The 18,188-nt window shown below is 34.5% G+C and overlaps 1 protein-coding gene across 5 annotated transcripts in view; it reads right to left on the bottom strand.

The window, feature by feature from the left end:
• The window catches only part of UBR3 (ubiquitin protein ligase E3 component n-recognin 3), a 104,072-nt gene that overhangs the window by 30,576 nt on the left and 55,308 nt on the right, over nucleotides 1–18,188 (bottom strand). For 3 of the 5 annotated variants that reach the window (XM_077785034.1, XM_077785036.1, XM_077785038.1), the window contains 6 exons: nucleotides 15,011–15,160; nucleotides 14,363–14,496; nucleotides 11,533–11,643; nucleotides 9,754–9,966; nucleotides 8,828–8,964; nucleotides 3,199–3,284 (listed from right to left, as the gene is read on the bottom strand). In XM_077785034.1, the coding sequence (XP_077641160.1) occupies nucleotides 3,199–3,284; nucleotides 8,828–8,964; nucleotides 9,754–9,966; nucleotides 11,533–11,643; nucleotides 14,363–14,496; nucleotides 15,011–15,160 (831 nt within the window). The remainder of the gene's footprint in view (nucleotides 1–3,198; nucleotides 3,285–8,827; nucleotides 8,965–9,753; nucleotides 9,967–11,532; nucleotides 11,644–14,362; nucleotides 14,497–15,010; nucleotides 15,161–18,188) is intronic. The other 2 variants (XM_077785035.1, XM_077785037.1) reach the window with 1 other exon arrangement.

Genomic DNA, 18,188 nt, shown 5'->3' with positions numbered 1-18,188 from the left:
TTAAAAAGAAAGTCTGTTTTAATGCAAGATTACATATGACTAGATTGCTACATAATTTTTTGAAGTAGCAATACAGAACATAAACAACATGTGGACATTTTAACAATGAATAGAAGACATTCACCTCTCTGTGCTGCTTAACACAACAATACACTAATATACGTGGTGCCATTACCTGGAAGGCCTTGAATGTTTCTGGAGTGCAAGATAAATATTAAAAACAACAATATGACTGACTTTATTTACTTATTTGGGTAGAATTTACCATTCTACCCAAAACTGTGGAAAAAACCAAGTGCATTGTGGTAAGATGCTGTCCACACCCCTTTATCAGAAATATGACTACAGTCCTTTTAGCAACTGCTAAAGGAAAAAGCACTAGTACAACACACTCAAAATTATACAACAGGTTAAGAAAGGAACAGAAAAATATTATTGTAAACAAAGTGCAATGTATTATAAGTAGAACAAGACAATAAAATCAAAAAATGTTATCAGGTTCAAAAAAATTGTCATTGTGCTTTTTAATCAATATTCTAGCAATTTCAGATTCAGAAAACCCCTGTGTGCAAGTATATTTAAACAAGTCAAATCACGGGGAAAAAGATTTCTTCTTCCTAAACATATGCACGATTCTGAATACAGAGGGGATAATCTTTAACATCCCTTCCAACCTAAGCCTCTGTGATTCCATGAAAACAAAGCTTTTCTCACTGGGCTATTTTACTTTTCCTACAGATAATTAATGCACAGTTTCACAGTGGATTTCCAACCAAAAAAGATGTATTTTATGCACATTTTATATTTTGTAAATTAGCACGTATTTTTAAAAGCAAGAGTTGATGTGATCTTAAAGCTTCTCTTTAAAAAGACAATATCTTTACTTCTCATGTGTGAGAAGGATCTCTAACTTTTAGTAAGTTTAGTTTGTTCCAGTAATATATTTTGATGAAAGGAAAAAACCTGTTCATTTTATGAAACATACAGAGTCAAGGACAAAATATTAAAAAGGCTGGAAAAATAAGTAAATATGACATATGAATTTAAACAGGATTTAAAACTGTCATGCCTAGCTGAAGTATCCATCCAGCATAAGACAATTCTTCAGTGAAAATACATCCTCCATGTATCATTTCTAATTTTGTAATTCTCCAAAAAGAAATTTCTCCAGTGATTAAAGTATTTCCCATGTGTTTCAAGGCTTGAGAAATATGTATTAAAATTCCTGACAACTCTTTTCACAGACTGTCAGCAAAAGGTATGCTTTCTTGCAAAGCCAGGTCCTAAGAATCTAAGTCCTTCTTTATGCAAAACGTGTTGAAGGGATGGTGTGGTAAGACTAAGAAAAAATTTAACAATGTGTTATACAAACTACCTCGTGTCAGCTACCAGGCCTTAGCTTGGTAGCATTATTTTTCTTTCTTTTTTTCTGCAAATAACACCAGAGAATGAGAAAAACCTTTGAGGTCATTTCTCCCTTTGTATTAACTGCTGTGGTGCAGTGAAGCTGCAGAGATGTACACAAAGGAAGCTGCCCACCAACACAGTGGTTCAAGCAGTCTCTGCAAAATCACAATCGTCCAGCACTTAGGGACATTAGTTGGTGAGGCACCATCAGAAAATCCATTCTCTTTTAGAGGTATTTATCTAGCTTGCTAGCTTTTAAATAGGTATGTGTAACAAAATTTGATGTGATGTCAAACATTTTATAGTGTTTTAAGATGCAATGAATGTCTTTCATTTCACTTATCTTAAAATATAAATCACACCTAAAAACTGTGATGTCCTGATTTTAAAAAACTCAGTGAGATAAAAATATGAACTTGCAAATTACTGGCCACTTTCCTGCACACCTTCTTCTAAACTAAAATGTCAAGAAATTTTATTAGCAGCAAAGCCATGTGAAAACAAAGATACACTCTCATCATGCGTAACATCATGATAAATTTTTTCACTTTCCAAAATTTTTCCATTTTAAGCTGAAATCTTCACCCTAATCTGCTCATCCATGTTCTTTCAAATGCATTCCTGTGAAATAGGTAACACATTAGTAAGAAACTAAAATTCAAGGAGAAAATGTCCATCTTACTAGGTGAGCACACAATTAAAAATACATTGTAATCTAAGTATAAATTACCTGCAGAACCCTGGCTGACTACATTTGCACACAGTGATCAAGAGATGTTCTTTTAACACATGCACTTTTCAGGTACTTTGGTCAGCTGAGAAAGGTGGGTAATGATGGAGGAGAAAGACAATGTGCAGTACAGGTTAAAAATACTTTTAAAATGAACAACATATGAATGAAATTAGTTGGGCAGTAACAGAAGACTTGTGTCCTAGAGGGCATGTGGACAGCACAGAACCTGGTAAGACTTTGTTGGTGGCTTGTCACTTCAAAGGATGTGCATAGCATCCCCCAGAAACTGTGTACCAAAAGACAGAGGTAGGCCTAAACTTTCTTTTCTCCTACAGAATCTGCTGCTATTGCTACATAAGCTTGACTTCAATAAGCTTTAGTGGCAGTAGCAGTATTCTGGCAGGCTTTCCAGTTTTTCCCGACAAAAGAAAATGTCCACTTGTAACTGTTTGTATTCCAGTAAAAGATTAAAATATTTTCTTTTAAGAAAAAAAACACTTCTGGCAGCAAGAAGTTGCTTTATTTGGCAATTATTAAAGATTTCAGAACAACAAAATTGGAAAATTTCTGTGAAAGAAAATTTGCAAACCTTTGTGGAAGAACTAGGCAAAACAAAGACATAGGATTTTGTAGCTGCAGATTTCTAAGTATGACACCAAGTCATGAGCTTTATTAGCATTCAGAAAACAAACTTCTTTCCTATTGCTAGCAACAACCAGGGTGAAACAAAGCTTTCCTGCTTCACCCTTAAAATACTTCTAGTGTTACTCACAAAAATGCAATCTTATTAAAAAATCTTACAGGCACAGTCTGACAATTGATTTCTAAATCCTTGTACTTGCAAGACCTGAACAGCTCTAAGGAAGAATTTGTGCAAATTAGTTTTCAGATTTCTCTAACAGAAACAAAAAATGGTACCAAAGACCCCTTATGTCAGAAAAAACCAAATAGGTTTTAAAAGGAAAAAGTTAATGTAATTTAGAAAATAACAGAAAGAACCAGACATCTTTATTCAATATTCTGATAATTTATACTGCATTTAATAACATGGAACTTACTTAAACATGATCTTTTCCCAGCTGTGCTTGCACCTCCTGAACACAAATTTCCTCCTCGGTGGACCAGCTCAAGTTCCAAATTTGTTCTGTAAGAAAAACAACAGTATTGAATGGAACAACATTATTCAAGCTTCTACAGACACAAATGAATCATGACAAACTCCCAGCATATACTAAATAAAATAATAATGTGAACTAATCTTTAGTGTAAAATACTGCCAAAATACAGCTCAGAACAAAACAAACTTTATTAAGATATTGTTATATAAGATTTTAAGTACTATATTAACACAGTACTATATTGAGTTGTGAGAGAAGAATTAAAAATTGTCAATTCTGTGGCTTTCTTCTGTATGCACACACAGCATAATAAGGGAATTTATGTGCAAATCTGGAAAGACAATATACAGATTGGCTAACTTTCAGTCAATCACCTACATCTAAAAACTGTTTTCTCCATTGGCAGAGCTTTTGTTTCACTTCAGACAATCAGAGAGTACAATGGATATGGCATCAACTAAATATGAATATAGTCTAAATTATAATTAAAGTACTGCCCTTTATAGATAAGTTAGTTAATAAGAGCCTTGGAGGTTAATTCTGAATGAAAAGCTATTCTCTGCAGCTCATTAGTATGAACCAGTAGTTGTGTCACTGAATCTCTGCATGCCACACAGATGCTTTCTTTCTTAGTATTACTGTAATCTGATACTTAGGCACCAATTGTTTAGGCCAAATTTGATAATTTTGTTTAATTTTGGAATTGGATGTTTAACTGCTGCATTACCTTTTACTTTCAAGATGTGGAGCAAACAATTTATGTTATATTCTCTGAGAGTCTGTTTTAGTAAGTCAACATACATTTAAAAAATTAGAATAAAGGAATATAATTCTATTATTCTGAAGTGTTGTTTTGCTAATTCAATCCAAACTGCAAATCTCATTCTGAACATATTTTGTCCTTTAATGAAAAATGAAACAATTTAAGGTCTGATATAATGTAGCTGAATCCATATTAAAATCCATTCTAGAATTTTAGGCACATAGCATATCCAAGCTAAGAACATCCCCCTCCCCACATTTAAGAAGAAACTAGATGACTTTTATTCAAAACAAATTATTTTCAAGAATTGTTAGCTTCATCAACTTGAAAGAATAATACATTTTGATATGCAGTGTTTGTTAAGATATTTGCCTATGTTTTTAAAATAGCAACATTTCTGAATATTCCTATCCCTAAGTTTGCAGCTTATGCCATCCATTTCTGAAGGAATGCTTTAATCCTCTCTACTCAGAAAAGGCAATTTAACATTGATAATGTGCCTGCTCAGAGCTCCATCTGGTTGCTGCTGATAAGGGCATCTGTGTGACAGGGGAATTTTCCACTCTTCAGGCGATTTGCAGTGCTCACTGAACTTCTAAAAATCTACCAGAAAGGAAGCAGGGACAGGGATTTCATATTAGTGGACAGAATAGCAACTGTAGATCAGCATGTGCTAGTTCATCATGGGAATATGAAGGAAATCAGTACGTTTTATTTCCACGAACATTCTGATAACTAATTTGTAGAACAAAATCAATGACAGTCTTCCATTAAAACTAAGATAATTAAGATTTAAATCAAAAAGACTACCTGAATATTTAAGAATAATTTTCTAGATCTACAATTTTAAATTTCCCTTTCACCAAGGCGTATGTGCCATTTCACAAAAAAAACCTCAGAGACAATTCTGAAAAATACCTCTTGCTGGTAAATATGAGATGTCATATAGTACTTTTTACTATAAGGAATGTAAGGAAAGTTATTTCTGTAATCATATACTCTGTTCACATATCCAATACTACCTTTTTCATTGTCCCCAGCTCCTCAAAGGCAGCACCTTATAGCTCAATTTTCTTGGAAATGTATTAACCTTTTCCTTCAATATGTCTCTTTGAAAACATATCTGTAACTTGGCATAAAAATGCAGAGTAGAGAAAGCATCTGCTGTAAAAATGATCATTTATCCTTCAGAAAATATCCTACATCACGTACAGACCTCAATCATTTTTGAAGGAGACCAGTGTATCCCCTCCCTAATTTGAGCTCCCTTCTGCCTTGAGGAGCTGTGTACCCTCTGCCCTTTACTGAAGAAGACCAATGAAGAAAAACTGAGGGCATCTGATAGAAGCATGGAACACAGAGTGGTCTCTGAAAGAATTCTTTGCTATCTCAGAATCCTCAACATAAAGGAAAGAGAATGAGAAAGAAAATCTATAGGAGTGTCTTCTTTTCCTATCTAGAAATCTCAGTGCCATTCACTGGAGGAAAACATTTTGTAGAACACTGCCTTTATCCTCCTCACTCACAGAAAAAATCCTGAGGAAATGGATTTTGCTCAGCTGTCCTGACTGTTGATTAAAACCAGACCTCCTTCATGCCTTCTTCAGGGCTTTTGTTAAAGGAACGTATTGGGTGGGAAGGGTGATTTCATATTTCTGAGAATTCAAACCAGGACAGAGTAGAGGGAAGTAAAAACGCAATGTCCCTTCCAGAGAGGGAATATATTTGGATGGACTTGCTCTTCCTATTGGGACAGAAGAAGCATATCGAGCACTATCATTTTTCTCACTTCAATTTACAAACACAACACATACAAGGAAAAACTCCAGATACTGAGACACAGACTCAGAAGGAAAGAACACATGGCTATTACATTAGTCTATACATAGCTGACAGAAAAACCAAAAGGTTTGTTTGCACAGCCAACAAAAGCATGAAACCTACTGCTGGGCAATGCATAAACAGTCCTCCAAGATATCACTACAAATGACAGTCTTCAATGCTTTGAATGGGGAACTATTAAAGCTAGGCACACCTACACTCATCTCATAAATGTCAGCAAAGACAAGGAGGAATGCATGAAAAGTGTACAAATTTAACAAGATATGACTCTTGGAAAAGCTGGAGATAGCCAAAGAACTGCTGTTGCAGCTGTGCATGCAAATCAGGATGCCAAGACCCAGAATGCCTCTTTTGCTAGGAAAACAGACAGCAGCTACAAGCAAGGTGGTAGAGATTTCTTTTGTATTTTTTTTTTTAATATACCAGCAACATATACCTGGGTAAACCAAAATGAAGAAAAGTAAGTTCCTTTTATCCTGAAGGAGAAAGAATAACCTGCAGCAACTGGTTCAATATTGTTTCACATTCCCATTCCAGCATGCAGTAACCCACTGCAAAGCTGGCATTCAGCTGTAAACCAGAATCTTTTAGTACAGGAGATGATGTCATTTTCTGATTAAAAATGGAACATGACTTATAAGATGATTAAGAGCGTTTAATTCACATTGTGATATACAGTGTTTGTTAAGATATTTTCCTATGTTTTTAAAACAGCAACATTTCTGAATATTCCTATCCCTAAGTTTGCAGATATTAATAAAAATCTCATTGTATTCAAATGCTCATCTAAACAAGAGTTAAATACAAGGAAAAACTGTGAAACAGTTGTAGATGGTCTGACCAAAAACAATTAAATGCATCAGAACACCTACAACTAGAAATGCTCAAAGGTTACTGGTTGGCAAGAAATACAAAGGTATCATTATCTCAAGAAAAACTCTGGATGGAAACAAGGAAGAAAGAGGTCGAATGACAGGAATAATTTACAGAAAGTAAAATTAATTCAGTATGTAATTTTAATTGTGGATAGTCTGTTGTTTGATTATTTGAAATTAAACACATAATAAAATCATACAAAGCAAACTCTTCCAGTTTGGAAGATGATGTACAGATTTATTTCCATAAATACAAACTGTAAAGTTGTATTAAAATGTCTATTTAAAAGTTTAAAGTTTTTTAACCCTATAGTTCTTATGCAATTATCAAGTAGTAGAAGGATGTAAATCTGGATTTCTGCACTGAAAAGCAAGAAAAGTTAACCACCTTGAAGCTGATCTAACAGATTCCCTCATATGTGATTTTATGAATTATAGTACCAAGACAGAAGGCTGGATCCAACACCTGAAATTCCTCAAACATGGATAAATGGAAAATCTGTGACACAAGTCTAACCCTAACAGGAAGAGGTCACAAAGAGTACAAATGACATATCCTAATCTTAGTGGTCAACCATGATTTCTCTCCCCAGCAGGGCAAGCAGCAATGAAATGTTGTTCTGGTTTGAGGTATTTTTAACTCTTTGAGTGAAAACAAATCTTGAGCTCTGTGTGTATATATAAGAGTAATACACAGATACATTGCAAATATGTTTAGCTAGCATTTTAGAAGTTATATAACATTGCACCCAGAAATGTATTTTAACACCATTTTTGTATCTTAAATGGCGTGTCAAGTTATGGTTATAAGTAATCATACTTTGACACATGAAATACTAGCTTTGAGTCCTTTGTATTTTTGGAAGGGTATTTAATTGTATTGATCTAACATGTAATTGCTAAAAATCCCAAGGTTACTTGTCCTTGTCTAGAATATAGCACTTAAAAATACAGAATAATCCTTTAACTTGCTATGTATAGAATTTCACAGCTCTTCTGTATCAGTCAAAATACTCTGAAAGAATACAGATAGTACTTCTTTTAATAGAATAATACAATAACGTGAGTTGGAGGAGAATTCTAGAGATATTAGATGGTCTAACCTCCTGCGAAAAGTGGAACCTTGGTGAGTCCTGCTGAGTGGAACCTCAGAGTCCTGCTGAACCAAGCCTTAAATATTTCCACTGCTTATATACTAAAGACACTCAGCAATGAGAATTTATGAAACTGCAATAAAAAAATGCTACTTAATGGCATTGATTCTATGCTTGCAGTTTCTCTGCAGTCAGCACCTTCCCTGCAGGCCTTACTAAGTTAGAGTTTAGAAAATTATTTGCTTAGTGAGTATATTAAGTTCTTATGGGCAAACTTGGTATAACAGTAACTCTGAATAGATTAACCATTCAGACTACCTTAACATTAATGGTGCAGAAAGAGGGGCTGATTTTCTTGGAAAGTGATGTGACACCGACAGCTCTAAAATTACAATCAAACATCACCAAAAATACTGCTGGTTTCAACAGTTTTTTAGAAGTCTAAACACTATATGAAGAGAAGTTCCTGGTTGCTGATGTAATAAAAAAGCTCCTTCTTGTGATCATCTTTTAAGTAAATAAAACTAATGTGTGGCAGAGAGATAAAAAACATCTTGTGATTTATAAAAACTAGCAATATGGCAGTGATGCAGAAAAAAATCTCATTCTGTAGAAGACAGATAAAGTAGATTTGACAATTTGGGAAAAAAAAGCAAAACAAGAAATGCAATGTAAAATTTTGATTTATGGGAAGCAAAACCTTGAATTAAGGAGAAAACTAAATAAGCATACAACAACGTTGTCTGGGTTTTGTACCACTTCTACACATAGCAAAAATGAACTGAGAGGTACATGTTTTCATCTTGCATAATGCCTGTAATATGAAAATCAGAAAATGTAACCTTGATGTACTGAGTATGCAAAAAGTCAATTTGGGGGATGATTAAATATTTTTAAATGTTTTTTTTTTTTTTTTAGTAAGAAAGCTGCCTAGTGACTAATACCATTAGTGAGAAATACAAAAGAAAAAAATATAAAAAGAAAAACATACCCACCTGGCTACAGAATACATAAACAGGAAATCATTGTCAGGTGATCCAGGAGTTTTACTATAATCTGTATACTTCTTCTGTGTGGTACTTTTTATATCTTTCATTACAGATTCCATTTCTTTACTGAGGTTGGTTTCAGACTATGAACAAAGACACAAAAGAAGACTAGTTAATTTTACCTGAAGAAATGTAGTAGCCGATTGTAAAGTGCAGCACTTCGATATTTGTAAAATACATTTGCAGGTTATGGAAAAATATGTATTAAAAGTCAGTATTCTGTCTCTCAGAAATGTCAAGATATTTTGGAAAGTTAATCTGATTTGTTCTGAATATAAAAATGTAACTGGTTTGCCCATCTCCTAAATTTAAGAATCTCAGTACTTGTCCTATTTTGAAGTATATTTGCACTGCACAGGTACACAAAAACACAAAGCATCTCCATCGAGACTTGAAGGTAACAAAATTTAATATATTCTGTAATTCAGAGGACCTCATGAAGCTTATTAACACAAGAACATCTGCAAATGACTCTTTCTGTAAAATGAATAGTCCATACCTTAAAAAGTTCTTAAGAGATATTGTTTAAATAGCTTCCAGTTACAAGACTATTGCTGTTTTTCATTGCATGGAAATTATATTTCATATTACATTACTTCATTCTATGTAAATTACTATGGAGAAAACTGAAAATGTACTCAATAAAAAAAATTATATTAATCACATTTTGTCACAGCTTTCAACTGTTTATTTTTAGTAGGTAACGCAGTAAATACTCTAAGTTTCTTGATAAGAAAACAATAGTATGTTGCTTTCAATATCAGAAGAAAATGAACTTTCCGAGGTTGCCAGGATTCTAAGAGATCACAAAATGCAAGATAATGTAAAAACTGAAAGGTAGAGGCAAATTAACAAGGATCTTTCTGCCTTACACTGATGCTTACTGGGAAAGTTCCCAGCTGTTCTTGAAGGTCTTCCACCTCTTGCACAAGGTCTTGCATACACTTGTTACTGTGACTTGGCCAAACGCTTCTTTCCATGTTGTTCCCAGGATAACAAGGAAGAACGCTGTTGGCAAACTGCCTACACAGGGGACAGGTAAATTCTCCTTTATCCACTGAAAAACCCTGGAGGACTTGGTCATTCTAAAAGAAAATAAGGAAGATGGAGCTGAAATTTGTGAATGATTATTGGTTTTTTAGCATGATATTTCACATGTATAGCTGAAAAAATGAAGTCAAAAACCTAAAACTGTAAAGAAAGAATAATTAGAATAGTTATCTATTATACAGACAAAGCTCTTAGCTACTAGAGACTGTCTTACAATCCTCCAACTCAATTAATTTTCCCGATTTTTAAACACTCTCCATTGTCAACAATATCCCCATAATAACATAGAAAGATTTCAATGGAGTATTTCCAACATTTCATGTGTGTTGTCTCTTTCTGACAATTCCCATAAACTGTGAGACTCCAAGTACAGGCTGAAAAAAACCTAAACAAGTAGTCACTGGTAGGCAGTGTGAGAAGACCTCTGATTATTTCTTGTATCACATGAAGGATGAAAGAATGGGCACAGAAGTACACATTTGGAAAGTGAGAACGTGCCCTCAGTACTCCTGTTAACTGGCAAGAAACCTTGCTTCAGCTTCATTAATTGCCTCCATAGTTTCCTATGTTGATATCTAACTGTATTATGCAAAAATAAATGTTTTATCCAGATGAACACAGGTCTACATAAATTATTTCAGACCTAAAATGGTAGTAAATAGTCAAAATTATTATGCACTCATCTACGTACTAGTGAAACATACTAGGATCAGAAGTTCACTTAAATAATCTAGAATCTTCAAGAATACAATTACATAGAGTAACAGTTTGTTTCAAGTTTAATAGAGACTTCACCTGAAAAATTACTTCAGAATTTATGATGCAAAAAATCACTGTTCCAAAATTCTATAAAGTAAGACTCTACCATCAAAGTCTAGATTTTGCTGATATATATATATATATATATGTGTGTGTGTGTGTGTGTGTGTGTGTGTGTGTGTGATTTTTGTGTTATTTATTTATCTTGATGACATAATTATTGCTGCAAGAAAATTTAAATTAATATGGAAAAGAATTCATCATGGGATCCAAGAAAGGTTGCACACCTTCTAGCATCTTTAGAGGTTAAATTTCACACAGTAGGAACAATGCTGATACTGAAAATACAAGGAACTGCTCACAGTTTTTTCTCAAAATGAAAAGAAAAAAATTACAAAAAAAAAATCATAAACCAGAAAAACACACTAACAAAAACCACAAATACCCTCCTCCACCAACCATTTACCCTCCCCCAAACAAACAAAACCACACCAAAGACCCACCCAACCCAAAACCTGAAGAAATATCTTGCAAAGTAAACTTGAACAAAAGTGCTGGTTCATATGAAACAAGAAGTCATCACTTAGTCTTTATTTTTTTGTGCTGGTTAATTTTGCACAAGATTTTTTCTGATATATCAGAATAACAGAAAATTAAGTACTTTTGTTAATAATGTCAAGACGCAATAAGATTCAGTTATTAAGTTCTCGAAACATAATGAAACTATTCTGTACAGTCATACAAAACATTGGATTGATCTGATTTGAACAGCATAAATCCCATTGATTTCAGTAAAAGCAGTTCAGATCAAATAAATAACTATGATCTTCAGTTTTACTTACCCGTAAGGATTCCATGTAAGATTTGTGACAATCTATGTGTAAAGTGTGACCACAAGTTTGTACATAAACACCTCCTTCCCAGCCTATTGACACTGCTTGTAGGCAGGAACTCTAAATCAAAGCAACAACAGTCAGGAAAACCACCAACGATTATGTACAAAGCTATAAAGTATTTACTGAAACTTCAAGATTTACATGATAGACAGATTTCTATTTGCATGCTACCTAATTAAAGATATCCTGAGGAAATAAAGAAAAAAAATTTATAGAAAGTGCTTATTTATGCTGACTGACATGGCAACTATTATGCTATTCTTTCCAATAGTTCATCTGCAGTTCTTGCCACTTAAGGTAACTTCTTTAAGGAATCTCTTGTATTACTGCATGAAGGTGGGTCTAACTCCAGCACCTTTCCAATAGCAGAAGTTAGCCCATTTACAAGGGCAATATACTGTTGCAACACATTTCATTCAGTTTTGTAGATAACCAAAATAACAATACCATAGTTATATAATTAAACCACAATCTGTTATTAAAATTCAGTGTAAACACTTAGAGGTTTTAATGAGTTACTGAACAGCATTATATATTACTCATCAAAATTAGAAAAGAGAACAAATACTTGTTTAGGGAACTTAGTTCCTTAAAGTATAGTAAGTTAGTTTTTAAAACATAGGCCTTATTGGAAGACTGCACTTACAGCCCACAAGTCCAAAAAAAGTTACCCCGCTGGTATTTTTTCCTAGAAAATAATGAACTGAAGAAACAATCACCTCTGGCAAATTTATAAAGAATTCTAGGAAATTATCTCGCAGAATATCAAGCTATAGTCAGTCTAAGTATTAAATTTCCATTTCTCAAAAATTTCATACACAGACTGAAATGTACATTCTGGTTATACATTTAAAGAACAGAAAAAGATTTATGGCTACCATAATTGGAAAATAATTTTTAGTGTGGACTGACCCTAAAACAGTCTCAATGTATGATGCAAAATCAGACTACCATGAATAACTCTTGACACTTATATTTTCTAAGGGTGTCCTAGTTTCTTTTTTTTTTTTCCCGCATATGAGCAGGAAATCAAAAGAAAATTACAAATTTTAGCTATGGGACATGCTCCGGTTTACCATGCCTCAACCTGTCATTCATAAAGTGCTGTAAACCTCTCAGGCCATAAAATAAGAAAGACTTTCTCCTGCTGGTTGCTACATGATTTAGTAGATTGCAGTATTAATAAGGTTGTATGATATACTTGGCTAAGCCCCATAGGACCAATATTTCATTCAGAAAAAACATTTATTTACTGCATATATCTAATGAAGCTACTGAGTAGCAATTGCAAAAAGAAAAAGCAAAACAAAAGCTAGTTCAACTGATATTTGAATCAGGACTGGAATATTTGAAAGTAGGATGCCTTTGCTCATTGCATTACAGTGCATGTTACAAACAGACTAATCTGTTTGTAGTGTGCCTGCACAGAAAGGGAAATATAGGCTTTAGTAAGATCAAGGTTTTAGTAACATTTTGCTTGGAACTCCTTCCACTTGTAGTATGCAAACATGTAAAAATAAAGCTCCACTTCAGAGCTTTTTATCACTTCAATAGGAAAAAATACTAATTAACATCTGATACAATAAACCAGTATCATCAATGTCAAAAGAAAAGCTTGTCCACAAAGCTTTCTCAGCTAAAAAACAGTTTGTTAAAAAATAATTTTTTGCTTAGATCTTTCAGAGTTTCACTTCCTAGCAAAGAAATGCATGATATTTTCCTTAGAATAAGATGCTTTCTGAAAAGATTGACCAATTTTTAGGACTGTGTCAAAACAATTATGAATTTTACTCTACATTAAATTACATAAGCAAGCTTGGCTGCATTTGGCAAATTTTAATTATCTGTGGATGTCATTCTGAAAAAGCTAGCAACTGTGTTAGAATAAAGATTGCCTGGTTTTCCACTTTAAAGACAATCTTTAAGCTTCTGAAGGCTAATTATTTAGTTAGATACACAGAAAAGCTGGCATCTCACCTAGGACTAGTCTATAGAAGCTAAAGTAGGATCACAGGCTCCATATTTTTCTCTACAAAAATGATTTCTCAGAATAGTTGTGTATTATCTTATATAGCTCTTTTAGGCACTAGCAAGGGAAAGTCATAGGCAGCCCTTCCACAAGCAACAAGAATTGGTTCTCAAAATTAAATGTGAAAAGCTGTAAATTGGCTTAGTGAAGTAATATAAAGCTGTTTGGAACAGCTAACAGAACTGAAAAGCACACATTTGCTATCAATTAACGTAAAATTGAAATTCAGATGTTGTGCAGAGTTGAGGATTCAGTAGAAAAGGATGCATTTTATTGGTTTCTCCTTCCCATCCACTCATACTCCCCTTCTCTAGATTAAAACAGCTCTTTCCACTTCCTTTGTGCTTCCAAAATACTTTTACTTGATTAAGAGCAATTCCTTGACTGATTTTCTGAATGGCTACAAGAGAACTGGTATTTGCTTAGACAGTGAACCCAAATTTCAATTGTATGGTCACATTGGATTGTGAAATACCTTCTTCTAGAGAGTTTCCGTGTGGATGTTTAACAACTGTGTAGCCTGTAGATATACTAGATGCCTATTGCCAAAAATACAATGGCAGAAAGCCAGAAACTGTTTTGAAATAAGGACCCTATCACATGTAAACGCTTCAGAATGACTGCAACATGACAAAGCGTTCGCTAAATGTAGAAATGAAACTAGGATAACTCCGAGTTGCAAATTCATTTATATTTTTGCATACAAAGTGTTCTGAAGTGCTAGTCGAGGCCACATGCAACCCTTACATCTTTGAAGTAGCGCTGCAGCGTGGTCAGCCTGACGTCGTGCAGAGCGGCGCAGGTATCCCAGGGGTAGATCTGCTCCTCCTCGCTCGTCGGGAGTCTCCTCGGCTCAGGGCTGTTGCGGCACTGCCCCAACACTGCGAGAAGAACAGCAGCAACACACAATGCCATGGGTGACAGCAGGCTAAACAACCCAGAAAACAATCAGGCAATTTTGGTTTGTAACTATAACGTGCTTTGTTGATGTTAAAAAGTAAAAACTTACTAAATCTAAATACTGAAAATTGTTCTTTTGCACTTGTACATATACATACATATATATACACACACAAACACCTATATCCAGTAACATTTGTATCTACATGCAGACACACTGATGGCTGTTTAATTTTCTTTTCCTTCCAGTACTGTTTTTTCCTGCAGGTCTGTAATGCACTGCTGCATTTGCAAAAGCTAATAGAAAGTAGCAGAGAATTAAATCGTTTGTTCTTTCCCCAAATTCTTCAATTCATTATGTGTCTCACAGAGGACCATCCAGAAAAAAAAATAGGAAACGCAGTTCTTCCAGACTTCTTGAGACACAACAGGATTTATGCACACATGCTAAAAGCTGCAGAAACATGACTTTTCCTACAAGGCACACATTCATACCTGAGGATGCCTGTAATAGTACAACTAGCCCTGTAGGTCTGTCTTCAGTAGAAGGGCCACTTTGTCCACAAATAACACAGTCATATATTGCCTCAGAAACATGCTGTTCTGATGTAGCTACCTCCATGGCAATGTCAGCATCCGGTGATTCTAAAAACAAATATGAAAATTTGTATTAAACAGAAGTAAAGAAATCCAATTGAGGATTTCCATCTGCATATGGCCAATCCATCTGCATTGAGGTGGTGATGGGAAAACTACAAAATAATTTCTCTAGTTTATCTGCAACTAAAACATTGTCAGTTGCTTGAAACAAACCTTTCTGCTTCCAAGAAAGACACCTACAAAATGAAGTCCATGTTTTTTCCATAGGCAAAATTATTCCCTGTGGAATTAAATGCTTCATGTTAAACTTGATCTCTTAAAAACGTCTATAAAACAGCGATCTAACTTCTATCTCATTAGATATTATACTGAAAACTTTGGACATAGAGAGATGACGGGCAACAAAGTGACTCTCTAGTAAAACCAGATTTGCTCATAGCTGACTAAAACAACTATTTGAAGGAAAAATGACTATCTGTTTTCTTCATGGTCCACATTGCTCCTTCCAACAGAAATGTTCAAGGCTAAGGCCCAGCTCTGAAGTATCAAAGCTACTGCACTTCACATAGCTTTGATCACATGTCAGTTGGTGGTGCTGACTTCAGGGCAAGCCATCGTGTTACAATCAAAGTTAAGAATTCTTTATTGATTTGAAAGAAAAGCACCTTAGGACTAAATGATCCATTTGTAGCTGCTCAGAAACACATACAGTCAGCCTCTTGACCTAGAATATGTGGGTTCTTAGCATCTTTCCTAGAACAACATTTTTTTAAAGGAAAACACTTCCTCCCTAACTTCAACCATACCTTTTATTCCTCTGATTAAATAGGCTGAGGCACTGATTAGAGAATCCAAAAACCTTGAGTACAGCAACAGTCCTCATGCAGAATTGTTCTTAGGAGAACTGCTGTCTTCTGAAAGTCTACTACAAGTTTGGCACGGGAGGCTGCTGCCATAAGGAGAGGCGTGGTAGGTGCCAGGCAGAATATTTCTCTGCTATAAAAAGCTCTATGCAATGCTCTTGCTCACAGGGCTGAATCAAAATTACACTGTTCTACTAAGTACTGATTTCCTAGTCAGTTATTGAGGGTCATATGAAAATGAGCCCTGATCTTCACTGACATGCAGTTGTTAACATTGTGCACATGTCTATCACCATCTAGTGGCAGCCAGATGTACAATGAAATAAAAAGCACAATGCATCAACTGCAAATGTCCAAAACATCCAGGAAACTTAGAAGCAAATGGTAGCGGAGAAGGGAGCATAAATAGCATAAAAATGCTATTTTTAATACTCAGCATCACCTCATAATTGTGTGATGTACAATCATGTACACCTATGTATGAAATGCAAGAAATGACAAGGACTAGAGTTTCAGCTTTCTTTTCCCTCTTTTTCTAAAATATTGTCAATACAACAGAAAATATGCAACTATTCAATATTTTTCAGAAGTGTAGAAAGAGAATACAATCCATCAATCTGATTTAGAGTAATTCAATGGAAGTCATCAAAATCTGTCAATATTTAATTTACAAAATACCATTAATTCATCACAAATCGCCTATTTTTTAACTTGAAGGGAAAAAAAACCCCAGAACTTAGGATTTTAAAGGTGTTTAAAATCAGTTCAATATATGCAATTTATACTTTTATTGCTTATGGGGAACAGGTACACAAAAATCAGGCTAATTTAATTTTAGAACTCAATGATGAAGTGCATGCTTCCTTCACAACTACTTAGATGGATGTAGCTAGGCTACTCTGGCAAAAAATAAACTTTAAAGGAAAGTAAGCTACTAGCACCAAGGAAGACTTCCTAATTAAGTAATTTGCACCTGAGCTAATAAAAGAAAACAAAGGGATTTTGGCAAGAAATTAAAATTTCAAGTAAGAAGGCATACCAGAAAAACTGTAACCAAACAAAACCCCTCGCTTCTTTTCAATGGACTTTGATAAACCTCAATTACTCACTTAAACTAGCTCCAAAGATTTAACCTAATTGATTTCACAGACTTGTCCTAATGATGACAATGTGTGAAGAAGGAGCCAATGAAAAATACAAGTTAAGACACATGTTACTGCTATCAGATCACCAGATTTCTGTCAGGAGATTTGTCTTATGTTGTAGTATACCTCATCCCCTTCCACTGGGTTCTGGAACTTTTCTTTGTCCTTAGGAGTTATTTCACAAATCTGAATAAATATGAACCTGAAAACACTGAAGGAGAATGGCCAAATTTAAACTGTGACAGAAATCCAGGAAAGAGACAAACCCTGTAGCTGCCAAGAGTTTTTAAAAAGTTAATTATTTAGCTCTTTGTTTAGTTTTGTACCAACAGAAGTAGAGACACAAAAACCTAGCACTTTCTGCCTCCTAACCAATTACTGATCAATCTGCTAAAAACTAGCACACTGATGTACTGCAGAATGCATTGCTACTTGAATTTAATTTCATTTCTACTCTCCAGAGCTAGAGATGCATTCCATTATTTCCTCTACCCAGCAAAACCCCCAAAGCAAAAGGGCTTTGTAAACACAGTCAATATAGTTCATAATCTGCACTGACTGTAGTCAACATTTGTCCTGCTGCACACATTGTGTCAAAGAGGCCCCTTGGTATCAAAGCAACCATTAGTATGCTAATATTCTTTGCCCTGACCCAGCATAGACATTCTCAAGAGATCAGTACCTAATTTATTTTTCTATCTGGGTTCAGAAGATTGAGTGTTAGGAAATATATGTCACCTTGCATTAAGACTCTGCGCTTCATTTAAGTCTAAGGAATGTTTCGTGAAGGACAAAATGGCATCCTGCTAAGACACACACTGTAAAAAAGACACAAAATACCATCTGCATACTTATCAGGATGCATTAAAAAAATTTAAAAATCACGCCAGCCACTTCAGAGACGTGAAAACTATTGAAGAAGTTAATCTTAGCATTTATAATTAACCTAACCACTTTACAAACCTTCATTACAGTAAGTAGTTCGGCAGCTTGCCTGGAACAGATCATATTTTGTTTTTATAAAATTTAGGCAGAGAGATCTTTACAAGTATAACTGTAATTTGT

The sequence above is a fragment of the Lonchura striata genome, chromosome 8 (genome assembly GCF_046129695.1).
Source record: "Lonchura striata isolate bLonStr1 chromosome 8, bLonStr1.mat, whole genome shotgun sequence".
Taxonomy (NCBI): domain Eukaryota; kingdom Metazoa; phylum Chordata; class Aves; order Passeriformes; family Estrildidae; genus Lonchura; species Lonchura striata.
The sequence above is the reverse complement of the archived record's forward strand: the minus strand, read 5'-3'. Positions and strand labels throughout refer to the sequence as shown.